Below are 27,497 nucleotides of genomic sequence, written 5' to 3'. Positions count from 1 at the left end.
GTTGAATTAGCTTGGAGATGGTGGTGGTGGTCACAGCACACATCCTGACAATTAATTGATATAGCTTGCACAAAATATCTTTCTAAATTGCAGAAGTTTGACCCTGCGCCCCAGCTCTTTCTACAACAGTTGATGGAAATCTTCTGATTTAGCAATAATACTATTTCTCTAGATATCTTGAAGATTTAAAAAGAAATCCTGGAAGACTTTTTTTTTGTTTCTAGTCTATAGTGTCTGGAAGTTTCCTCAGGGCTGCTCTCAATCCATTCTCCGCCCAGCCTGTACTTGTGCATGGGATTGCCCCGACCCACGTGCAGGACCTTGCACTTGGCCTTGTTGAACTTCATGAGGTTCTCACAGGCTTACCTCTCCAGCCTGTCAAGGTCCCTCTGGATGGCATCCCTTCCCTCCAGCGTGTCCACAACGCCACACAACTTGGTGTCATCTGCAAACTTGCTGAGGGTGCACTCAATCCCGCTGTCCATATCTCCAACAAAGATGTTAAATAGCACTGGTCCCAGTACCGACCCCTGAGGAACACCACTCGTCACTGGCCTCCACGTGGACATTGAACCATTGACCACAACTCTTTGAGTGCGACCATCCAGCCAATTCCTTATCCACCGAGTGGTCCATCCATCAAAACCACGTCTTTCCAGTTTAGAGATAAGGATGTCGTGTGGGACAGTATCAAATGCTTTGGATAAGTCCAGGTAGACGATGTCAGTTGCTCTTCCCCTATCCATCAATGCTGTAACCTCATCATAGAAGGCCACCAAATTAGTCAGGCAGGATTTGCCCTTAGTGAAGCCATGTTGGCTGTCACCAGTCACCTCCTTGTTTTCTATGTGCCTCAGCATAGTCACCAGGAGGATCTGCTCCATGATCTTGCCAGGCACAGAGGTGAGACTGACTGGCCTGTAGTTCCCTGGGTCTTCTTTTTTCCCCTTTTTAAAGATGGGGGCTATGTTTCCCCTTTTCCAGTCATTGGGAACTTCACCAGATTGCCACGACTTCTGAAATATGATGGATAGTGGCTTAGATATCTTATGGCTGCAAGAGCCGTGTTGAATTTTTGTCTTTTAAGAATTGTTCAAAGGTCAAGGTAATGTCCCTAACAATTCCCTACCTTTTCTTGGTCTCTCACACTTCTGGGGCTAAAATTACTGGTTTTATATAAGGTTCAAAAAAAACCCAACATACTTGAGAAATAAGTTTAATATGTTTCACAGGACCGTAGAGTAATTCATTTTCGTAGGGATTTCAGGAGGCCCTGCTGCACTGCCTGCTCCAAGCAGGGCCAGCTGTGAGATCAGACCAGGTTGTTCAGAGCTTTGTCCTGCCAAGTCTTGAAAATCTCCAAAGTTTCGTGTCTCTGGAGCCTTCCATTCCCTGGGCTAAACAAGACCTTTCCACTCACCTTCTCTTCTCACATCATGTCTCCACCCCTGACCATTGAGATGGCATTCCACTGATCTCACCACCCTTTAGCAATGTCTTCTGTGTACTCATGTGTGTACGTGTGCACACAAAGCTGGCTATAATATGTAGATGTGGTCTAACAGTGAGTGCTGGGCAGGGGGATACAGCTCCCAGACTCCTGGCAGTGCTTCTTGTGATGCAGCCCTGGATGCTGCTGGCCATCTCTGCTGCCCAGATTCATTGCTGGCTCCTGCCCGACTTACTTCCCTTGAGGCCCATTCCTTCAGCCTGTAAAGGGCAGCCCTACCCTCCAGCATGTTGGCTGGTCCCCCCATTTTGGTATCCTCTGCAAACTTGATAGGAATGCAGTATCAAAATCCGGAAGTGCATTGGAAATTATCTTTGTATCTTAGTGCTAGTATGGTACTTTCACATTTTACCTCTTGAAATTGACTCATTTCTCTGATCTGTTTCATGCTCTACTATGCTATTCTTCTGTGTCCCTCAGGTCAACTGTGTAAAATAGTGGTATTTCCACATCCGTGGTCTTGGGCCCAAAGTACTGTAGGAATTTTCCTCATTGCAGTATCTTTCTCAGTCTTCTGTAGGCTATATTTAATGAACTCTTGCTCCAAGTCATTTTTCTGATACATTTTTCTATTAGTTTCCTCAGGATTTTCTCTAATTGATCCTGATTTCCCTGAAATAGGATGCCCAAAATCACACAGATTACTGCAGTTGAAGCTTTAACATGCTAAATATTTAATGCCTCTTATATTGGCCTATGTAAATAAGGGTATTACATATGATTAATTTTTTGCAATATCAAGGCATACTTGACTCTCATTTAGTTTATCATAAATGCTTTTCTGATGATCCACTGCCTAATCAGCTTTATCTGTCTTGAATCTGTACATTCAGTTATCCTTTTGTCTTATTTTATAATTGTTCTTAGTTGACTTGTATCTTTATAGTACTCATTCATGTTTGGCTTAATTCCTTGACAAATTGTGCTTTCATCTGGTCTCTGACACGTTCTCTGACCAATAAACTTATGTAAATGACCTTGCTTCTGTGTTTTTCTTTTTATATTAAAGATATGTCTTCTGTTTCTAGTCTGAGCACAGCCCAGAAGCTTTAGAATACTAGGTAAATTGTTCTGAGTATAGGCAATTAGAAAATTAATCTTTTTGCCTATAACAATAGCTTTTTTACTGAAGAGGTTAACTGTGATCGGTTAAATCCTTATTACCACAAGCAACATTTATTGCACTGAGTTATCAGCTATAATAAAGTTTCATGACTAACAGCTAATCTTTGTATTATGTTTCCCTTATAACAAGCTTGGTATAGCCCAGAAAGCTTTACAACAAAATGCAGATGTGTCAGCACTTGTCCTCTATCAGGAAAGGAGTCAAGTAGCAAGCACCTAGATGGTAACTTTAAAAAAAAAAAAAAAAAAGTCTCTTTTATTTCATCTTAGAGCTTTATCCTCAGTTTTTATAGTGACTTAGAACCACTTAACTCACTTGTAATCCCACAAAGAATTCTCTTAATTATTCATGACAGAATGAATTTACTTCAGGAAAGCCCTCTGAAAAGAAGTGTCCATCTGGCAAAACCATGCTGCTGCTTCTCCTCTGATTGGAACCCAACTTTAACTGTCCTGACAAAAGGGAATTTCTGATGAAGTAGATGCAGCCTACTAAGCTCTTTCAGAGAGCTTCACTGTCAGATATGAGCTGAACACTGTAATGAACCAGATATTTCTGTATGATAAACTGCAATAATGTAGATAGGTACATGGCATGAAGTAGCTGTTTTTAACAGAGTACTTAAACCTTTCAAGCGTCAGATTTTACAAATGCAAAGTGGTTAGGTGTTGGCGTAGTGTTTTCCTAATGCCTCTTCCCAAACGAATCCCCCAATTATCAGATTTGGAACTTTTTAAATTTTTGTTTCTTCACAGATTTTATAAAAACATGGCACTTCTAATAGGAAAGACTGAACAAAAAGACACTTTCACCTTCTGTAATAATTTTGTGAGTCCTACTCCTTATTTCCTTTGCTTTTCTTGCAAGGAAATGAAATGGTATGGGGTTTTTTTTTATGTTGAATAAGGCAGATATTACTTCATTTGGTAGTAAATGTTATTAGGTTGTGGTTCAAAAGAAAATGAATTAACTTAAATTGAATCCAAATCAAATATTGCTTTACTGAGTTTTTGACAGAGCAGCAAACTGATAGTGAAAACATTTTTTTTAGTTTGATCTCCTTGTTATTTACTCAATCATTTAAGCAGACAATATTGTTTTAGAGAAAGTTTTTAACCAGTAGGGTTATGTAAGAAATTTTGAAATACACATATGTCACAAAAACTCAGAATTGGTGCTGACATTTGTTCCTATGTATTTCTTCTTCATATTTGAGATGTATGTAGAAAATTATGAACTTTACTGCACATTTAAGTAGAAAATATGAATTACTCTGATATGTAATAATTATGAGAATGACAATGTAAATGGGTAAGGTAATTGTTGACTTATACAGGCAGTTAAAACATAAAGAATTTAATGTCATAGTAAATATTTTTTAGTATTCTTGTGCACACCAGTCACATCCCAACCTGAAAATATGATTTGTGATGTAATAATGACTGAAAAATTGTATAATATGATAATCAATATACTGAAAAATTACTCCTATTTATTTTTTTCTTCACAAAATAGTGATTTTTTTTTCTTTAAAAAAAAGAACTAGAATAGATGAGAATGCTATAACACTGCGAATTAGAACTGTTAGACAAAAAAATCAGGAAGAAGTAACTATGTAGATAGTCTGTTTTACATTTCTCAAGAAATTGTCTAATGCTGCATTGTGTTTTACTCAAAGTGACCATACCCTATTACAGTTATTGATTAGTTTATCTTCTTAAAAGAACCCTATTTTGTGGATCAGTATGTTTCTTCTTTTTTGAAATAAACAGTCACTGATCACATGTCTTTAAAACTGTTCTGTATGCTGATAAGCTGTCTGTCAAGAGTAGTCTGGTGCAAATGTCAACATGGTAGCATTTAAACAAATGATTAGACAGTCAGTAGAAAGGAGTTAATTATTAGATCTGCATACACTATTTGGTTTGTCACTTTTACCAGAGATATAAATATAATTTGTCTGAGCAGTTACCTTCCACTAAAAGGCTCAACTTCAACCAAAATCTGAGAGTCTTTTTCTAAAGGTACAGTAAGCTAATGTGAATGAGTATTTGTAGGATGAATTTGCACACAGAGATATGCAAGTAAGGCTAATAAAACTATGATAAATTCACAACTGGTGCGCAGCCTGCATATATTGGATATCATGGAACATCACCTCTGGCTTGTATAGCAATAGTACCTCTTTTACTAAAATTTTCAGCAGCAAAGATTTCAGGAGTCACCAGGTTTGGTTTGCATTTGAACACACGCTACTTTATTGGAAACTTATAGGAATATTTTACACACTCCAGTAATAGATTTTCATAAATATGATGGCTATAACACTGTGGTTTGCAATAACAAAAATGCAAGTAAAAATAAAATCTGAAAACTTTATGGTAGGTTCACAATGGAAATTTTAAGCAGTTCAATCCCTCTTCATCACTAGCAATGCATTTCTATCCAGGGCACTTGAATGTCAAAAGACAAAAATGCACTATAAATATGAGGAAAGCTATACAGATTGAAGAAAAGTTTACGTTTTATGGAATAATGATGTATCTACAATGAAAGAATGTTTCATTATTCTTAGGACTTTTGCACTGTGACACCTCTTTCCCCTTTCCTTACTTTTGTAGGAGAGGTGACAATTTAAAATTGGTTTTGGACTCTGGTTCTTAAGCATAAATAGCTGATAGTAGTAATATTAATAGGAAAGGTATCTCAAGCCCTTTTCATCCTCTGGGCCTTTAAGGTGGAAAGAAGGAGATGCCAGGGAACTGTTTTACAAGCAAAAAAAAAAATCATTCATATTTCTATCTAAATGTCACAATATTTCTGAGGTAGAATGAACTTAACAACAATTAGAAAAATGATTTCTTGTACAGCTAGTATATATTATACCCCCACTCTGCTAAACTGTATATTTTCTGCATTTTGTGGGAGTTGTATGATATCCATGAACAGTTCCAAGTAGTCTATACAATTAATCCATCCTTAATATGTGTATGTTTTGTATCATAAACATACAACAGTTGAATGTGCATATCTTCAAAGCAATTTTCTTATTTCATTAGTCCTTAAATAGTTTGGAGAATGAGTGGGCCTCATGACATGTTATAAAAGAATTTAATTGCTTTTAGACGGAGGAAACTGATTCTAAGTTGGAGTGCACCTTAGAAAACATCCAACCTGCAGCCCTTTCCAAAGGCACCAGCACATCTACTGGTTAAATCTTCAGGAGATTTATACTGGGAAAGTCAGATTCTCTTCCAACAGGCGTGTCTCGGCAGATGCTAGAGTTTACGGATGGGTTGTTGGAGCCACAAGCATCTGGTTTGGCGGGTACTCGGTTTTCCCCCTGCTGTATCAGCAAGAAGTGCTTGCGCTGAAGGCAAGAACTGCCACTTGTTGGTTTGTATCACAGCTCAGCTCTTTCCTCCAAGGGAGTGAGCGTTCTGAGTCACTTTGCTGTGCCACAGCCTGCTTTGATACGTGTTGGTGGTGTTCACACACCTTTTTGCAATGACAATACCCACTAACACTTTAACTATGCCAAAAAGAGCTAATTAAATGGAGTTGCTCTAATAAGAGAAGCATACAATATTCTCTTCACAGGACAGGAAAGAGTATTCCCTGCTCAGTACACAGAGAGAGAGAGACAAAGAGTTTTAGCAGAAGAGGACGTAAGTTTCCAACTCCTCCAGCCATTCAACAATGGGACGTTTTGACAGCAGAGTAGCTGCCGCTGTAAATCGCCTAATTATGGACCAAAAATGCCACCAACACACGATGCATAACATTGAACTGGTATAAGCTCACAGCAGTTCAGAACAGTGGAAAATTTTCTACTGGATTAACCTTTATACCAATAGGTTCTATGTCCCATTCAGTATCAGATGTTCTAGCCTCCTTTTGAAACTACAGACAGTGTGAAAAAAAAAATGGAAAAAAATATAAATCTGGCATATACTTTATATCATCTGCTCTAGCTAATTTGACAGCTATGCTATTGTTTGTATCTACCTGATTTGGACAAAATTCATGTTTTTAGTAACCTCAAGGAAACAGTGCAGAGCTCTGGCAGTGATGCTTGCAGACCCACGTTCTCAAAGGTTGTACTAATTCACCGGCTTTAGCCACTGTGATGTCAGGCTTGTTTGTACTTGAGCTGTCTGCTGACTGAGTTCTCCTGTGGGTGCAAAAAGTGCATTTTTACCCCCATCTTTCTTCCTCTGCCCACCTGCTGGGGTAACTTACGCCATTATCATTCCAAGGGAAATCCACACTGGTGAATATAGTATCAATCCACTAAAAACGTGCTCTGCATTTCATCACTAATACCTCATAAAACTCATTATCAGTTAGAAAAGTGTAAATCCTAAATCATTCTTCTGTGTGTTTCTGTAAGCCACACATATTCACATAAAAGGCCACCTTTACAAGAGCTACCACCCTCAGCAGAGCGTTGCCAGACTTTCTGTGGTAATAGTTTTATTTTGAAACAGTTTCTTCTCTATAGTGCAATTAGAATAGGATTGTGAGCAAGAAATTCAACCAGTATTGTTTCCCATCTTTATGTGACAGATCATGGACAGAACATTGTTATAGAGCAGAATAATTGTGAGGAATCTTTGTTGTTGTAATGTAATTGTGGTGAAGGGATGAGGGGTGGAGTGTGTGTAAATTGTCCACCTTTGTTGGTGATGTGATGATGTTATTTTGATTTCGGTGTGGGGGATTCTTTTGTTGATGTAAGTGACGTTTGTGAAGATTGTAGATTGTGTGATGAATGTGTATTTTAATGATACTGATAATTTAATGATAATGATAAAAGAAAACATCTTTTTACATTCTCAGCATGATGTAATTAAAAATCAGATCCCATAAGATATTCAGACACCTCATTCACAGTGATTTCAGCTGTATGAAGATACCTGAATACTTTTAAAAATCTGGCTCATAGACATATTTCAAGAGAGTCAAAATACATTGTTGGAAAGGTTAGATTACTGTTTTTTTCAATAGGCTGTTGTACTATAATTTTTGATTATTCTGTTTTGTGTTACTTGCCTTTATGTTGATTCTGGTTTGTCTTTCCTGAGTTAGCTGCTGTATTAGGTGTCTCTCTCTTCTAATCATTGTTTTTGGGAAGGTATGTAAAATTTCCTTTTGCTTCACAGTGTGCAAAGCAGTACAGCTTAAGGGCTGTACCCTTACTACTCTATGTACTTAGTTACTACCTTGTTCTAAGAGATGCCGAGTGTACCTGTCACCTATTCAGCTGCTAAGGGAGCAAACGATCGTTGTGGGAGCAGGCACATAAGAGCTGATCTATTCTCTAGCCAGCAGGAGGGGAATTTAAAGCAGTCAGAGCTATCAGAGGATCTCCTCAAATTTTCCTTCTGAAGGGTAATCTCTGGTGGTGCAAGAATGGCAAAAGTCTCAGTGGTATAAATTAAATATGAACTTTTAGCTTACACATAAGGCTAAAGTTGGCAGGGAGGAGCCTTAAGGAAAAACTTAAGGAAAGAAATATGGAGCATTCTGGCACTGGTATTGTTCCCTCCGAAGGCCAAGAAAAATCTGAAATAAACCTCTAGTTAGAAGGGCAAAGCTGGCTTGTAACCTCAAAAGTTTGATTGTGCACTAGCCTTATAAATACTATATATGCTGTTTTCTCTCTGCGCAGGTATCTAAGCCAGACTGGTCTGGAAGAGACGATGTTAACAGCCAACCCTCAAAACAGGGAGAAATTAGCCGTACTAAAACAAGCTCTAGGTGCTATGGGATTTAACAGCCTGGTAAGTTACACAAGCTTATGTTATTTGTGGCTAAAATGACCGTACTACTTAGTTCAAAGCAGGCCATAAGGAACTCTCACTGATAACTTTTTGCAGGGAAAAGAAGTGCCTTTCTGTCTTTTTTGGTTTTTTTTCTGTTAGTTAAGACCTTGAAACAATATACAGTACTGGTTCACTCCAGGGAAATTACTGTAATCGCTTTTAATTAGACACAGCACCAACAATGTAAATCTTTTTCATTCTTAAAGATTCACAAAACAGCTTCAAGGTATAATACTCTGAACAATTAAATTATATAGATAACAAGAAACAATCAAATCCCATATGACAGAAACCTCATAAAACCCACAGGAATTTTCTCCTCTTCCCGATTATCTCCCTGTCCCTTTTAATTTTGTGAAACACACATTCCAACTGCCTTTGCTAGCAGCACCTGAAAAGAAGTAAATACCTATTTAGTCAAACAAAATTAGAGCTGGGTAACTTGAAAGAGCTGACAACCCCAAAAAAGCAACAAGAAGATAGGCCTGATGTTTGTCTTTAATCCTATAAAGCTAATGAAGAAGGTAATTTGGAAAACCAATCAAGAAGAGGTTTTGGAGGACAGAGGTGTGAGGAGGATCAAAAGAAATGGAGGGCTGAGTAGAAGAACTCATGTAAGCTGGGTAATTCCCATCAGGATACTAGAATATTTAACAAACTCTCCGTATCTTACATATGTATATGCTACCTAGCACACTGTAGCTGGGACGCTTCTGCAAAACAAGTGCATAAGCAACAGTATTTCTAGAAGGAGGTAAAAACTTTTTTACCCCTACATGATATGTAGCATCATAAGAAAAAAGCAGAGGAAAAGTTAATGTGACGATATGCAAGATTATCATAAGAGATGACAGATGGGCAACAGTTGTGATAAAAAGAGGTCAAGGGCTATCACAAAAAAAAAAAAAGTGAGTCTGCTGAAGCTGTTATTTAGGTGTGAGGTAGACTTCTGTGGCGATGGTACATCGTGTAGTTGTTTGGCATTCCCTAGCTAAGGTAGTAACAAATGTTCGTTAGTAACCGATGCCACCTTTTAATATAAAGAAGAGTGGGGTTTTCTTCATGAATATTCACGTGGCCATGTACAAAACTGAACACATATGGCTATATTTGACAGAATTATTTCTTACTCTTAATGACTCAAGCCCTGCACCTGTAGACTTCAGTAGCAAAAGTTGCAGGCAGTTCTGCATTTAGCCCAGTGTTTACGGATGAGTGGATCTCTCTACTCTGTTGACCTTTTTGTTCTGTTGAGGAAGGGATTCAGCCCATAAATAAATAATTGAATGCATAATGAATCACATTTTAGAAGCCTGCAGATACTGTCTGAGAACACTTGAAATAGAAAAATACACTATTCTTTTGAATGCAGCACTTCAGCTTCACTTTGTGCAGAGTTCTTGAAAGGAAGTAAGTTGCCTCTCAGAAAAGCGTAAACCATCTTCAAGGCTCCTCTATATTCAGGCAGCATTAGAATAACCATTTAGGAGGCTATAAATCTGTGGAGCTCCAGAGTACTGCGGACTGATCTCCTGTGCTGGAGTTTAGAGCAGAATGTGTAGGTAAAACATATCTCCTAAAATTTCTACCCATTACTTCTGAGATACATGGAAAGGTCTGTATGTATTATTCCTTGAGCATCTAGCCACATAAGAGTAGATTATCTTTTTGAAGATAAACATTGCTTAGCAGTCTTTAGTGGTATCTTGTAAAGCATGCTAATGTTTATTAAAAAATTGTTTTGAAGTTGAGGGAACGTGCATCTTAAAGCACAATGAGAATCTGGAATGTGGACGAAACCCGAGACCTTACAAAAATCACCAGAATAAACAGCTATGCTAGCCTGCTGCAATTCAGTGCTGTTCAGTCATCCCAAAACCAGTTCTGAACAAGCTAGCAAACAAGCAAGAAGTATGCTGTAATAGTGTGCCTGTATACATTGCTTTTTTTTCATCTTCAGCTTTGATACTGTGCAAAAGATACTGTAGCCCTATTTACATCTGTCTCATACAGTAACAGATTGAACTTCTTGTCTTAAAATGTAGTTTAGAGAACCAAATTTGCTTAAAAAGCATCGGATGTGCTGTAGCCTCTATCCCAGAAAGACTAAGCTTCTTTTAATGTCCTCTGATGACAGGCATATTTATTAGAGAAAGGAACAAGGAGAAGAAGAAAAGCTTTGTTGTTGACCCATTGCTTTTGAAAACTGATGAAAAGTCATCCAAACTTGATTTCAGTGTGTTCTGAACTCATTGCAGTCACCTGAGAATAAAGGGCATGTATAGACTAAGTATTTCATTTGTAGTGTATTTTTTAATCTTATTCTGCAAATTCCAGTAAATGAGACTTCTCACTGTCACTTCTACTGTTTCAGCAGAATAAGGTTCCAAATATTATTTTTCAAAAATATTTCAAGAATTATCAATTTATTTGGCTGTGCATAATGCCTTGTAATGCTATAGTGGATATCAGGTTTCCTGTTTTATAATTTTAAAGCAGCACCATTGTTATGTAACCGACCTTAAAAAAAACTTCCAAAAACACCCAATATTTTCCATGTCTTAGCATTTTTGATTCATATTTCATGGATTATTTTTTTTGCTTGAATTTAAAAACATAAAAAAATAACAAACAAGAAAATTATTTCTCTACTTGCTGTGATAGAAATGAGACCAGGAAAAATCTAGCCCTAAAGATACTTGCTTCACAGCCTTAGAGGCATCAGAACATAGTGTGCAATCATGGGGGAAAAGTGTGTGAGTAAGGGAGGTTGCTTTTGTTTCTTTTAGACCTTAACTACAGCTTTTACTACCAGGAACCTGTTATAATTTAGAGCTAGACACTTTATTTGTGAATGCAATTGGCTGAGGAAAAAAGAAACCTTGCCATTCCCAGATACAGAAATTGTCTTGATGGAAATCCTCTATGGAGAAGATATGTTTATTTCTTGCAGAAATATCCATTAAAGATATTTCAGTATTTTTAATCACATTCTGAAAAACTTTCATAACTCGCAATTAATGTGATCTACATTGAAACAAAAGAGGAAAAAAAAGTAATCTTGTTATTTTATGTCCTAGATAGGTTACAGTTTGATTTCTAAATCCAAATTTCCTGTTAATAGTTCGCACGTGAATACTTTTTAACTTAGCAAATGCCAATGATACAAACTAATAGAATGTGTATTTTTATAAAGCATTGCCTTTCACTGGTGTGCCCAACAGATCTCTTCTTTATCTTTAATTCTGCATAAAATATGTGCAGGAGGTGGAGAACCTGTTTGTAATTCTCTCAGCAATTCTGCATCTTGGAGACATTCACTTTACGGCTCTGACAGACGCTGAGACAGCATTGGTGTCAGACCTGCAGCTACTGGAACAAGGTCAGTAGGATGCGACCATGGAGCGTCGCCTTCTTGGTCCCACAGCAGGGCAGTTGCGCTGATCCACCGACAGACAGAAACACAGTTCCAGGGAGACAAAAAAAAATTACTTCTGAAAATTCATAAGTGACTGTGAGAAGGCAGTATCCAATTGACTTGGATATTTTATAAACTACAGATTTTTACGGGATTTTATGGGAAATGAAATGCTAGTATTGAAAATTATCTAATTCAATGTCATATTTAATGCTATCGTCTGCCAAAAGAAATTGTACAGTGCACTTTGTGCAGTCTTTTTTTAAAAGGCTCTGCACTGCTTGTCAACAGCTGAACAATTTACATTGAATTGAGTTCTTGATATTCAAAATCTATGTCTTAGAAAGATCTCTTGTTTCCATGCTTTGAAGTTTGCCCTCTTGGTCACTAACAAATCTACTCAAAGTGGATTATGGATACAGAATGTCAATAAGTAGCATACCTTAACTCCAATATGAGAGAAAGTCTGCCAAGCCCTGGGGAAAGTCCTCAGTAATCTTGAAAGGGCAAAGAAAGCTGTAATGTAATACACAGATACGTTCAAACTTCACAAAGTGCTGATTATAGTAATCCGATTTTATGTGTTCATTAATTTTGATTACTCCTATGACAGCACTCTTTAATGTGTGGATTCTTTTACTCTTCAAAAATAGCATCTACCTAAGAAAATCTGCTATAAAAAATAAAATATGCAGTAGAGCACAAATCAGGCTTTCTTTAAATTATCTTTTCATTTCAGTGGCAGGGATGCTGCAGGTTTCAACAGATGAGCTCGCTTCAGCCTTAACAACTGATGTTCAGTATTTTAAAGGTAATCTTTTCCAAGCCTACATTCTCATAGATCAGACCTGGTGGCATTTTGATCCTTCTGATTTCAGAATTTTCAAAGCAGATGCTTTTTGTTTCTTATTTCTGCTGTGGTCTTGTAAATTTTCTCTCAGAGGAATATATAGGATTATCTGCCATGCAGTAAGTCAGACTGGGTCACTGAATTAGAAATGTCTTTATAATATGAAGCAAAACAGTTTTGCAGTCTGACGCTGGTGGGTTCCTAACTTGATTAATCTTACAGAAGTGTGTCAAGATAACAGATTAGATATTAATACTAAGAACTAAATTTAACAGAAGTGTCCTGAGGGGGTGGGGGTGGGGGGGGTGGGGGGGGAGTTTTGAAAAAGTTCTTTTCAGTAAAATGCTAGTTCTGTGTGGTACTCATACCCTCAAGATCTTGCGAGTGTTGACGGTCTTCTCATCTTTCACTGGAGGCATCAGAAAAAAACTAACACCATGGACAGGTTTGGGAAAAGAGAAGTAGCTGTAACTAAGTTTACTGTCACTAAAATGGGTTAAGGTGAGCTTTACTACATGCTTTCATCTCTATTTTCTGCTTTCTGTCTTAGGAGACATGATTGTACGGAGGCACACGATAGAGATTGCAGAATTTTACCGGGATCTCTTGGCAAAATCTCTATATGGTCGATTATTTAGCTTTTTAGTCAACACGATCAACTGCTACCTTCAAAATCAAGATGAGACTGGCAGGTAGGAGTGCTATTACAAACTATTAGATGTGTCATTATTATCTGTTCAAATCCAGATCCATAAAAGAAATGCAATTGCATCATTTAAAGCATTTTATGGTAGCATGACAGTGCTGCTTGGATCTTTATATCAATGGCCATTCCTTCAAGTCGTTTCCTTAGTATCATATTTGTTTATTTATTTGCTTGTGTAGAGGGTAGTGGTACTTTATGCAGTAATCTAGATTGGTGATTAGAATTAGTAGCTTTTTAAGAGTTGACAATACAGAATGAACTAAGTCTTTCAACAAGCAGAAAACTGCTTGATGTTTTTTTTTACTGCAGAATGTACTTGTTCTTTCTCCCCAGAACTATGACCTTGACACAGGGTATTAAAACCAGAATTTTGTTCAAAGGACTTCAAATGAATGTTTAAACTTTCCTGAATTAAATATTCTAAGAATGTTCTGGATATCTCTAGGTTATCATCTGCTAAATTCAACGCTGTTGCTATCTAGTGTGGCTTAGAAAAAATGAATGCTAATTAATATGCATCAGTGGAGCAGTCAAGAAACAAACAAACAAACAAACAAAAACAACAAAAAAAGAACTCTCAGTAGAATCAAAGTAGCAAACTAAGACAGTAGACCTAATTAGATGATTACATGCATGTGATTTAATCAAGATTCAACATCTCGCATGCTCAGATGAGCTTTGTTATGAACAAGATGTCTTTCTTAAGTGCAAGATGTCTTGGCATTGTTGGTAAATGTAAATCCATAAATGACAGATGTGGAACTTCCAAAAAAGAATAAGAATCTGTGTTGGCGGATATGATATATATGATATATTTGTCATAGGACAAATATTTATCAGGTGCTCTCTTTTAGAGTTCTTATTTTTATTCCTAGCCTATTTGTAGACCAATTAGTAATAAATCACATTTCTCTGCTATAGGCATAGCTAACAGGAAAAGCTACCATGCCTGAGTGACTCAGAGCTTTCTGCACATAAAAGCTTTCTGTCGTTATGTATACTACCAGAGTGCCCAGCTTCCTGCTGGAGGCAAAGGGAATGTTTGCCAGTAGCACGGAATGATTTCACTTCACTGTTTCTGATTGTACAGCCCCTTACAATTGCAGGCATCTGGACAACCAAGCTAGAGCAACCTTCCAATCCATGTCCAAATTTGAAATATCGTGTTTATAACAAGGAAGGACAGTGGCCTGCGGTCACATTCAATTCTTCCCCATTCGTTACTGGGACTTAAGGAGTATGGGCTTAGCTCAGTGTGTGTCTGTGACGGGTAACAATCCAGCTCAGATATTCCTAATTACAGTGAGGTAATTTGTAGTGGTTGTTGAGGAAGAAATCTAGAATCAGTATATTAAAAATCTATTGAAATTATTTGAAATAATTTTTCAATGTGTAATTTTGAAATTTCGTATCTCACAACCTTTCAGAGTAGAGTGTTGTGTATCTCTGTTGTTCAGTAATGTAAACCCATTTCTGTGTATCATAGGATCTTCAGATAATCAAAGTCAAAGCTGTTTTGATACTGTTTACCTTGTAGTCTCCTTTTAGTGCAATCATATGTGCCTGAGGTGACTTCTACCTTGTGGAAACACTTCTCAGTGAAGCTGTTTCAACCTGTGTGGTAACTTGAAGACTATGTGATGTTGTAAATCTTAGCTAAAACAGGAAAGCTGTTTGATGTTGTAAGGAATGAGGAATTTTCAATTGTTTTATATTATACCTATGCTTGAAAAAGGGGAGTTCTTCATTTAGACTGGCTAAAGGAAGCTACCCAGCTCAGGATGTACTGGCAGTGCTGACAAGACATATTAAATTTTAGCAGGCCAAATTCAGCCTCAGGTCCCTTTCCAAACTTGAAGCTAAATAGCTTATTTTAAGTGAAAATGAAATTGACCATCCTTCATTGATATTTCCATGTCAGTTGAGTTAACAAGCTTAAGATAGTACCTCCCCCACTCCCAGCTATTTTTTTGGCCCAACCTAATCATATTGTATAACCTGTAGTAGTAAATCAAGGCAAAGCACAGTTCAAGATGCAAGTTGGATTAATGCAAATCATTTCGTGAATCTGTGATTTGTGCTTCAGATTTGCTTCATATACATCTGAGCAATTCTATCAATTATCGACATTATACCTCCGGTTTGGTGCAGTTTTCATAAACCTCTGCTTAAAGATGCACCAAAGACATTAACTCTTGTGACTAAATAAGATTGATACATTTGAGGCCACACTTCATTCCCGTGGCGGAAACTTAAGCAGTTACTACTTACCAGATGGGATGAAGCCTACATCAGAAACCTGGAATAAGGTTTCTACTTCACTTCTTTTGTTTTGTTGTGAGGTAGTTTAACTGTACTTCCATCCCACTTCAGTGAGAGTTTATGCAGGAATAAAATTAGTTATTGGCTTAGTAACTCTAAGAGAAACATTTGATCTTGGCATTTTTGAGAAAACTAGTTACCTGGGTTTAACTTTTATGGTGAAGTCACTCGATTTTGGTCATTAATATTGATTTATATTTACCATGAAATAGCTTGTGACTGGTTTCAGGCAAAATAAAAGTGATGATTGCCATTAGATCTAAGGGAAGGGGAGATGATTCTATGAAAAGCTACAAAGACCAAGTTCTGGAGGTATGAAGTATAGAGGATAAAAGTGCTGCCAGAATCCAGCAAGTTCTTTACCTTATATTACTATCCAATAAATATAAAACAAGAGTTTTAATTACAGTGCTAGGTGAGATAATGCACCTTCAGAAATGTTGTTCTCCTTCATAAAAGGTTTCTTATGATTTTGTCTAGTTAGAACTAAATTATAACCATGGATGCTAGTTTGGACTGGTTGCAAGGTACTTTGAGGTTTATTACTTTATTCAACTTGATATTATTTCAAAGAAATTCACTGGGGAGAAACTGTTTTTCTGTAATTGGCCTCTAGAATTGGATTAGAAGAGAGCTATTAAAATTTCTCACAGGTGCTTATAATTATTTTTTAAATAATTAATATTTATATTCACTTATCTATATAATGATTTCCTATTATACTGATTTTATTATTAGAAAAATAGTCTAGGTGAACTTCTTCCCAAGACTCTTAACTCTTCAAAGTTTACTACTGTTTTACTTTCATTCAAATAAGTATGCTGATTTTCAGTTTTGTAGATAAGAGAGACTAGACCATTCATGGTTGCCTAAATGTGGCATTTCAAGGTACTTGATTGCACATTGGCAAAGTTGGATCTGATGATCTAAATATTAGTAATAAACTGTCTTAATATGTTTTAAGAACTCCTGACTCATTCTGCAAGAGGACTTTACATTTATGGGGATTTAAGAATGTCTGTGAACTCTTGTGAAATACCATTTTTCTTTGCTGATGGAAAACAGGCTAATTAGATATATATGCTTGAGAAAATCTTGATATTGTTTTCCCTGCTTGCTAGTAAGTAGAAAGCATGAGGTTTTATCAGCTAGTTAGCAAAGAGTTTCTCTCTTATGTGGCCTGAAGATGGGGCTAATGCCAGTATGCCTGCTGTATTGCAGACAAGCAAAGAAAGCTCTCATTCAGTTACACGCTCTATCTGTATCACCAGGTCAGCCGTAGGAGATTTGTTTCAAATAGAACATATAGAATATTTCTAAATGGGTATTTTCTGAAAGCTTGTGTTTTCTGACTGTATAATCTTATTCCCAGCAAAATTGAAATATGAGAGAGCAGCAGCAGCAACGATTATTTGGACAAAACAAAGATCTCAGGAGTCTCATTTACAACCTTCTTAATACACATAATCTGATTTATAGAACGAGACATTCTGAAATAGAGATCTTCCCAAATTAAAAAAAAAATCAGATCATAAACTAAAACATTTATTTATTTATTATGGAAACCAGTAGAAGAGTGCTGGGAGTGCAGGAATGACAGAAAGAGAGTTCCTCTTCACAACATGAACCCACAACATAATGAGAATTCTCTCTGTATGTGGAGTTAGGAAATCTTTAAAACAAACAACACAAAGCATTTAACACATTAACAATTAATTTAACATTAGTATGGTGCATAATATCATATCTTGAGATCTGCTTCAGTCTGGATAATTTCCAGTGATTTGTTAAACAAGATAATGCCATTTTTTAAAGCATGGAACAAATTTTTCTTTAAAGAGCTGGGAAATAGTATGTGTTACTGATGAGAGGGCTATAGATCTTGAATCTATTAGCAAACGTGTTTCTCCCTTCCTGCCATACCTGTCAAGTCACACAAAGAAATGTTTGCCAGATATGGAGCCAATGTCCCTTTCCACTGTGTCCAACCACTGTCTCCATCTGTACCACTCGCACCTGCATAAATTAATATTAAAAGAAAAATGGCAGTTGTTGAGCAAGATGACTGAGAGATGTGGCAATGACACAAAGTCTCAGCAAAAATCTTAGAATCTTAAAAAAAACTCAGAAGAATCTCTCTCAAAAGTCTCAGAAACTAGTTTGGTTTAGAAATTATTTGAGATGAAGAACATATCCAATTGGGAGTATTCAGCCTGTTCTCTTCAAGAACAGTATTTATGACAATGGGTGTAACTGTCCCCCTGGGAGAATGGAGGGAGTCTCAAGTAGAATTCTAGGGGTCCTTATTTGAAGGCTAGGTTATATACTTCATCTAATCCTAGGAATATTTCCTCATTAATCAGTATCACTTCTAGTTTATTCAGATCAGACATAAACCAACTGGCTTCCTTCCTGGTTACTAGCAGAAGCTGGAAGAAGAGCAAGAAACGTTATATCTGGGGCAGATGAAAAGGCACATTAGATCATCCTGCCTCAGCAGATTCACCTTATTGCTTTATGTAGGAAGATTATAAAAAATTGCGATGGGAATTAACTCCATGGATTTCAGAGCTGAAAACCATCTGATATGGGAAAAGAACGATCAAATAACATTTGATCTTGTTTGGAACTTTGGGTCAGAAGTATTGTAAAGGGAATTCTGTTCACCTTGCCAGTAATGGCAAATGGGTCAAGAGCATCTCTTCATGAACAGCAAGATATCTGCCAAGACAGTAGATCATCAGACAGGATGTCTTCTGTATGTGTATTGTTTTTAGGAATTGCCAAGAATTTTTGTGTAGTTTCTTTATAATGCACTTGTTAAGAGTACAAGATCAAAAGGTATTTTTAGTCTATAAGGGCATCTTTACGGAGCTGTCATTCTAAGGAGAAAGGAAAAACTGGAGACATTGTAAAATATTATCAGTCAAAATGCTGTTTTGTAAATCATAGAATCATAAAATTGTTTGGGTTGGAAGGAACCTTAAAAATCATGTAGGTCCAAACCCTCTGCCATGGGCAAGGACACCCTCCACTACACCAGGTTGCTCAAAGCCTCATCCAACCTGACCTTGAACACATGCAGGGATGGGGCATCCACAGCTTCTCTGGGCAACCTGTTCCAGTGCCTCACCACCCTCAGAGGAAAGAGCTTCTTCCTTAGATCTAACCTAAATCTACCCTGTTTCAGTTTAAATCCATTGCCCCTTGTCTTATCACTACACATCCTTGCAAAAAGTCCCTCTCCAACTTTCCTGTAGGCCCCCTTTAAGTACTGGAAGACTGCAATAAGATCACCCTGGAGCTTTCTCTTCTCCAGGCTGAATTGCCCCAACTCTCTCAGCCTGTCTTCATAGGAGAGGTGCTTCAGCCCTCGAATCATCTTCGTGGCCCTCCTCTGGACTCGCTCCAACAGTTCCATGTCCTTCTTGTGTTGGGGATTCGAGCTGAATGCGGTATTCCAGGTAGGGTCTCACGAGAGCAGAGTAGTGGGGCAGAATCTCCTCCCTCAACCTGCTGGCCACACTCCTTTTGATGCAGCCCAGGATACAGGTGCCTTTCTGGGCTGCAAGCACACATTGCCGGCTCGTGTTGAGCTTCTCATCAACCAACACTCCCAAGTCCTTTTCCTCCGTGCTGCTCTCAACCCATTCTCCACCCAGCCTGTATTTGTGTTTGGGATTTCCTTGACCCACATGGAATTGTTGAATTTCATGAGGTTCTCGCAGGCCCACCTCTCAAGCCTGTCAATGTTGCTCTGGATGGCATCCCTTCCCTCCAGCGTGTCTCAGCACTGGCCCCAGTACCGACCCCTGAGGAACGTCATTCGTCACTGGCCTCCACTTGGACATCGAGCTGCTGACTGCAACTCTTTGAGTGCAACCATCCAGCCAATTCTTTGTACACCAAGTGGTCCATCCATCAAATCCGTGTCTCTCCAGTTTAGAGACAAGGATGTCATGTGGGACAGTGTCAAATGCTTTGGGCAAGTCCATGTAGACGATGTCAGTTGCTCTTTCCTTATCCACCAACGCTGTAACCCCATCATAGAAGACCACCAAATTTGTCACGTATGATTTGCCGTTAGTGAAACCATGTTGGCTGTCTCCAATCACTTCCTTATGTTCTATGTGCCTTAGCGTTGTTGCCAGGAGGATCTGCTCCATGATCTTGCGGGGCACAGAAGTGAGACTGACTGGCCTATAGTTCCCTGGATCTTCTTTTTTTTCTGTTTTTAAAGATGGGGGCTATGTTTCCCCTTTTCCAGTCAGTGGGAACTTCACCAGACTGTCACGACTTCTGAAATATGATGGATAGCGGCTTAGCAACTTCATCCGCCAGTTCCCTCATTACCCGTGGATGCATCTCATCAGGTCCCATGGACTTGTGCACCTTCAGGTTCCTTAGATGGTCTCGAACCTGATCTTCTCCTACAGTGAGCAATTCTTCATTCTGCCAGTCCTTGCCTTTGCCTTCTGTGACTCGGGCTGTGCGACTGGAGCTCATGCCAGTGAAGACAGGCAAAAGGTCGTTGAGTATCTCAGCCATCTCCATATCCTGGGTAACCAGGTCCCCCTTTTCCTTCCGGAGAGGCCCCGTGTTTTCCCTAGTGCTCTTTTTACCACAGACATACCTACGGAAGCTTTTCATGTTGCCCTTGATGTCCCTGGCCAGATTTAACTCTATCATGGCTTTAGCTTTCCTAACCTGATCTCTGGTTGCTCAGTTTCTCTGTATTCTTCCCAGGCTACCTGTCCTTGCTTCCACCCTCTTTAGGCTTCCTTTTTGTGTTTGAGTTGGTCCAGGAGCTCCTTGTTCATCCCTGCAGGCCTCCTGGTGTTCCAGTCTGACTTCCTCTTTGTTGGGACGCACCACTCCTGAGCTTGGAGGAGGTGAATATTAACCAGCTCTCTTGGGCCCCTCTTCCCTCCAGGGCTTCTTCCCATTGTATTCTGCCAAGCAGATCCCTGAAGAGGCCAAAATCTGCTCTCCTGAAATCTCCTGAAATCCAGGGTAGTGAGCCTGCTATGCACCCTCCTTGCTTCTCTAAGTATCTTGAATTCTACCATTTCATGATCGCTGCAGCCAAGGCTGTCCTTGAGCATCACGTTCCCCACCAGCCCTTCATTGTTGGTGAGAACAAGGTCCAGCAAAGCACCTCTCCTCATTGGTTCCTCTACCACTTGGAGAAGGAAGTTATCATCTATGCATTCCAGGAACCTCCTGGATTGCCTATGCCCTGCTGTGTTGTCCCTCCAACAGATACCAGAGTGGTCAAAGGCCCACATGAGGACCAAGGCTCATGAACGTGAGGCAGCTCCTATCTGTCTGTAGAGGACCTCATCCACTCAGTCTTCCTGGTCAGATGGCCTGTAGCAGACTCCCACCGCAATGTCACCTGTTCCCACCCTTTCTTTAATCAAATAAATTATGGTTAACATCCATGCCCATTTTTAGCTTCACAGCTATGTGCTGGTCTAAGAGATAAAAATGTTCTTCAAATATTGGCAAATTGCTGTTTTTCTAATTTCAAGCTAGGAATTATTATCAAACTTGAAATCAAAGTCTCAGTCCTCACTAAAACTATAGCTGTTTTATTTATACATAGTAAATAATGACTATCTGAAACATAATGAGGAAAAGTGTCCGTGATGTTTAGTAACTATAAAAGATTAAAGTAAAATAAGGGGATTTTTTCAGAACAAAAAGTGCTCTTTTCTAATATTTGTTCTTTTAGACACTGGTGACATGCCCTTTCATTTGTAAATATGGGATCATTGATGCTTTATTTTGCCTTGGGAATCTCTGCTATGATTAATTTAAGGAAAATAATTTTGCTGGAATTAATATGATTGACAGCTAGCCAAGAAAAACATGTATGGATCCTCCCTCTAGAAGAAAAGTTGCACAAAACAGAGGAAGACAAGAAAAAAAGCAAAAAAGCAAAGGAATTTGTAGTCACATATAAAACAATACTTTTAATTTTGATGTTGTGCTGTCTGTTGCTACTTAATTTTCAAAATCTGAGCAATAATTTAACACAGAAAATTACTGTCATGGTTGGTGAGATTTTTCACATAAGTGCCACAATGTAGTAATACAATGTGACTATTATAAAGGATACAGAGGCTTGTTCGGTTATACTTGCCCTGTAGGCAAGATATTAATTATGTAAAAACTCCAGATCTTTTCATGTAATGTGTGCATCTAGTAATACGAGACCAAGATTATCAAATGGAGTCCATAAAAAAAAAAAATGGGATGACATGTTTCCCTGTCAACAAATGTATCTCCAGCAAATCAAGATATTTCTTGGAAATATCACAGTTTTTATAAGAAATGTTATTTGAGGTAGGCAATAGGCTGGCTGTTAAGGCTTTTACCTGGAGTTTTAGAAACTAGTGTGAGGTTCCTGTTTTGCCTCATTCATAATAATTCATTAATTCAATTTGTTTTGGTCTTTTCCTTATGCAAGTGTTTATATATTCCTTGCGAGAAAGTAAGTGAGACTAACTTGACAAAGTAACAGTCATGGCACTCAACTGGAATGTAAGGAATCAAGCCTCAAATCTATTCATTAAATCAGATAGAGAAGGGATAAAATTTTCCGTGTTAAGTAGCTCTTAATAATTGTGAAATATAATGCAATATTTCAGCTGTTGTGCAATATTACCTAGAAGTTCATGTTTTGCCTTCCTATAAGGAAGGCTATAGATAAATCAGAAAAAGGGGAAAAAAAAAAAAAAAAAAAGGATGAAAACTTATTAAATATTCATAGATTCATAGATTTCTAGGTTGGAAAAGACCTTAGAGATCATCCAGTCCAACCGTCCCTAATCCCCATTAAACCATATCCCTAAGTAGATCATCCACCCTATTCTTAAACACATCCAGGGATGGGGACTCAACCACCTCCCTGGGCAGCCTATTCCAGTGGCTGACAACCCTTTCAGAGAAGAAATACTTCCTAACATCCAACCTCAATCTCCCCTGACTAAGCTTGTACCCATTTCCTCTTGTTCTGTCACCCATCACTAATGTAAAGAGCCCTTCCTCTACCTCCCCACCATCCCTTCTCAAGTATTTGTAGGCTGTAATCAGGTCTTCCTTCAGCCTCCTCTTCTCCAGGCTAAAAATTCCAGGCTATTCTGAAATTCCAAAGTACTTGTTTTGCAAAACTTATTTAAATAACATAATAATTCTGACTTTTCAATATTAGTCTAAGGTAGGTTTTTTTTCAAAGTGTTTAATTCTTCTTTATAGAAATGGTCTGTTTTTGTCGAAAACATGTTGTGACAAGGAATGTACACCCATCTCTAAACAGGAACACTTGAGAACGAGGCTCACATTTTAAAACACAGTTCAAATTGCACTCATTGCTAGAGATGGAGGTGGTGATATATCTTTATGCTTCTTGTTGTAGAAATTCCCTTGGAGGCTAATTGACCTCACAATAACCTCTCCTGCCCAACAAAGTCATTCCAGACTAGATTTATTATGCAACTCTCTATGTCTGACATTTACGCACGTAGGCAGTCTTGTGACGATCAGTAGTGCATTGAACAAGTATGCCTTCAAAATGAAGACAAACTTCTTGGGTATGATTTCTGAAGAAGGCTCTGCTTGTCCCTGAGGATTGTTTTTCCGAGCTTGCTTTTGTAATACTCAATTTTTTTTTATGATTTTGCTTTTTTTTTATTGTTATATGGGAATTTATATTCAGGGCTGAATCCTTACCTCATTAAATGATAGTGTTTACAATGACTGTAATAGAACTATACTAAAGTACTTCAGCAGTGGATCACTTTTTTCACCTTTATGTCTATATCCTGGTATACACATAGATTTAAACATAGAGGAAACATGGAACATGGAGGAAAAATGTGAAAGGAAAAGTAGATTTCGGAAACAATAGGCTATGATATTATTTGTGTGCATATAAACCCATACATTCACAAATTATGTTGGCAAAGAGAAAGGAAAACTCATCTGCTTTAGAAAGTGTCCATCTCCTTTCTTAGGAAGCTGAATGATTTTTCCTTGGCTGATTTTTCCCATTCCAGAGAGCTATAGTCCCATTCCATTGGCGATAGTGCAGTCTTTAGTCCTGCTGGGAGATCATTTCACTCTGGAGAAAGTCCCACTGCATTCACATAGGCAAACTGCAATAAATTTTTGACTGCAATCCTCTTTTTACATTCTCTGTCTAATGATACTGTGAATAACAAAAATCCTAGCCTTAGTGAGCCCAGACCTTTCATATAGAGTTCTCAAATCCTTCCAAAGCAGCCAACAGGATATCCCAAAACATTAATTTTGTTCCCTGTAGTGAACTTACTTAGTTTCTTCTCCAGATCAAGCTTACAATGACTTAGTCCCAGTAAGTCTGTACTTACTAGTACAGAATAATAACACCTCTGTCTCTTGTTTATTTCTCCTGTCCAAATCCTAAGTGACTGTCCTGCCCTAATCCTTCCACAGGGCCAAGATAAAAGTCCTTCGCTGAACGCAGGCAGAGGCACATGACAAATTAGATGCACTGTCAAAAAGTATTTTTTTAAATATACAGAGAAGAAACATCTGTCTTCTTCATGCCCAAATCCTGACTGTTCTTTCCTCTGAGAGATGTAACCCCTTGTGCAGCCTGAGCTTACAGCCTCTACTTGATGCTGGCACAGAGAGGACTTTGGCTTAACAGATTTCTCTTTATGTACATTTAGTAGGAGCACTTCTGGCTGTCAAAGAAATATAAACTGAAAGAGGTAACTGAGTGCAACCAAGCAATTTCGAAATTTCCCGTAAATTACTATCTCTCATCTGAGTGAATAGATACGTATACCTTCAGAAACTGGACTTTAAAGAAGCTAAGATTTTTTCCTTCTCGTACAAATTTAGTTTTTAAAGTAGCTGCTAAAACAATCTCGAGCCGTGCTTTTATTTATGTTCGATATAATAGGTTGGTGGGTAGAATTTTGATTTTGTTGTATGCATGGTCTGCTTCTGTATTTCATACCATGTTTTTGAAATACTGCTTGCTTTTGTCCTAGTACAGAAATGCTTTTGTCAAAACAACAGCTATATTGAATTCTTATTATCTGTAACATCTTTTTTTCCCAGTGACCAGGTATTTGAAATTGGAGTTCTAGATATTTTTGGATTTGAAGAATTTCAAAAGAATACTTTCGAACAGGTAAGTGGCTATGTTTTGCTGAATTTACTGTAACTATTAATTTAAATTCTCCTATTAAGGTTTTGGCCAAATGAGTGTTTTGATCAGAATATAAACATACATGGAGGCGAAAAGTTGCTCTTTAAGTATTTTTTCCCATTCTGCCTATGTGAGTGTGAATTAAAACCCATGCTTTGAACAGTTATTCATCATTTTAAAAGAATCTAGTAAACATCTACCATAATGATTTGAAAGAGGGGTAGTATCAGCACTGAAAGACAATCTGAGGAAAATACTTAGTGTTGTCTGTTTTCATGCTTGTGGAAGTGATACTTGAACTAGGTCAGGAGTAGGAGGACAATACATTGGATTGGAAGAAAGATCAAAAGGTCTTCAGCTGCCTTGGAGAAAAATAGCACGAAAATGCTACATTATGCTAAGTGCCATTACTGGCAGATTCACCTCTGTGTGACTTTACAACATGTGACTTTTTAAAAAATTGAATTACATCCATGCAAAATAAATTAAACTTTAGCTCACCAAATGCTTAAAAATCTATTTAAATATCAAACATTTTTTGGAAAATTATGGAACAGTTTGCCCGCCTTCAACAATAGTCTCTGAACACCAAAGCTCTGGTGAATTACGTATTTCAGAAAGCATTAGCAACTCTACACAACACGCTGAAAGAGGTGTCTAAGTTATTGTTCAGTTGTTCATTCATTCTGTAATGCAGCAGAAGAAAATCAAAGCATAGAAAAGAATAGAGATGGCCTGTTCTTGTTTGGAATCAGAATTTGCCCCTTCATCCCAGTGAATCCATTGTTTTATGGCTCAACTTACCCTTTCTAGTGAAACAGAAGTTGTAGAGCCACATTAGTTCAGTTTGTGTAGCATATTTACGTCGGCACTCAATTTCCAAATGTTTGATAGCACAAACAGAGGGAGCTTTCCTCTACCTTTAAAACAGCATGTAAGAATGCAATAAAACATATTCTAGTTCCCCTCTCACAAAACTCTTTTTGCTGTTATAGTTTTACGTTGCTTGAACGTTTGTTGAATTAAGGATGTGTGGCAATATTCATGGTCATTTTTTCAGTGTGAATGTCTACTCTGGAGGAAAATACAAAGTGAAAAATAAAAAAACATTTCAACAGACTGAATATATGCAACAAAAATCCTTAAAACTGCTGGTTAATAAGGAGAAAGTATTCAATGCATTTTAAATGCGTCTTAGAGGAGTGCAACTTGGGACTTACTAACTATTTTCCTTTAACTCCGTTCTGCATTGTTTTTTGTCATGAAGCTCATATAAGTTCTGCAACTGACATCATGAAATACCATGAATTCCAGTTTCTGGGGAAGTTATTTTCTGCATAGTGACTGCAGAGGGTGCTTGGAGAGAAAATACAAGACTTAAAGAAAAATGAGTAAAAAATAACATGATTTCTGCATAGCAAATGTAATAATTTCAAAGTCAGCTTTGCATTTTTATTTTATTTTTGCTAAATAAATATATTTCAAGAGATACTTACTGTCCCTCCACCTGGACTGAGTGCATTTTGTTGAGTAATATTGAGTAATACTCTGAGTTATTGCCTCAGAAACTACTGAACTGCATTCCTGGAAAGACAGAATAGAGGTGAGGGAATTACAGAGTTCATTTTTATATGAACTCTGTAGCGTGATTAACACATCTGATTCCTGAAGCGATAGATTGCAGTATCAATGAAGAGAAGCAGTTGGTGTCTCCACATGGCACAATGTAATCATGCAGACATACCCAAAACAGCCTGCACTCAGAATCTCGAGCTGCCTAGCAGTCTAGCCTAGTTCAGTGTTCTGCCTGGGCTCATTAACCCTGATGATAAACAGGTTTGTTAGCCCAGATATGGTCCTCATGCAAAACATTGCATCATGTCTGCAAACATGCCCAGTGTCGAGGCCTGTGACTGCAGAACATTAACATTAAATGTTGCAGCCAAACAGTGGAGGAGCCATAAAAATTATTTTTCGTCACATTTAGATTAGCATTCTTTGTGATAAGTTTGCCTGGTTTCTTGAAAAAAAAACAACAACCTACAACTGTTTTCAAGAAAGATTAAAATCTCCTGATTACCCAAATCCGGGGACATTCCAAGCATCTGTGTGAATCTTTCTGGTGCTTCAAATCAGGTCAATTGATAGACAATTTAATATCATAATTGAGAGACCAATATGACACTGCATCACATGTCAATTTAAGCAATTCATTTTAATAAGCTGTGTTTGGAGACGATTCAGGACAAGAGAGCTGGATAAACCAGGTAGAATAACTTCTTCACTCTAGTAAGCGTGTTGGAATGACAAGGCATTAGAGTACTGAATTGTCAAAGGCAAACGAAGAATCGGACTAGGAACGGTTCATGAACAATGCATAGGACAATAGATGTCAAAGAACTAGGAAAGCAAGGTTAATTATGTCTACACTATGGATCTGGTAACTTCTGCAGGCAAAATGATGTGGCTGACAGGTTGCAAGGAGAGGAGTTTTATAGATGATTACAAAGAAGGAGGCATTAGCTGTTA

General features: G+C 37.9%; 1 protein-coding gene across 1 annotated transcript in view; it reads left to right on the top strand.

Annotated features, from left to right (window-relative positions):
- MYO16 (myosin XVI) overlaps window positions 1-27,497 on the top strand; it is a 296,257-nt gene that overhangs the window by 157,754 nt on the left and 111,006 nt on the right. The window contains exons 16-20 of the mRNA XM_086610862.1: window positions 8,311-8,422; window positions 11,729-11,846; window positions 12,622-12,693; window positions 13,283-13,424; window positions 24,878-24,950. Coding sequence (XP_086466988.1) covers window positions 8,311-8,422; window positions 11,729-11,846; window positions 12,622-12,693; window positions 13,283-13,424; window positions 24,878-24,950 — 517 coding nt within the window. The remainder of the gene's footprint in view (window positions 1-8,310; window positions 8,423-11,728; window positions 11,847-12,621; window positions 12,694-13,282; window positions 13,425-24,877; window positions 24,951-27,497) is intronic.

This window comes from Tauraco erythrolophus, chromosome 1, assembly GCF_009769465.1.
Source record: "Tauraco erythrolophus isolate bTauEry1 chromosome 1, bTauEry1.pri, whole genome shotgun sequence".
Classification (NCBI taxonomy): domain Eukaryota; kingdom Metazoa; phylum Chordata; class Aves; order Musophagiformes; family Musophagidae; genus Tauraco; species Tauraco erythrolophus.
Note: the sequence above shows the minus strand (reverse complement) of the source record. Positions and strands in the feature narration are given on the sequence as shown.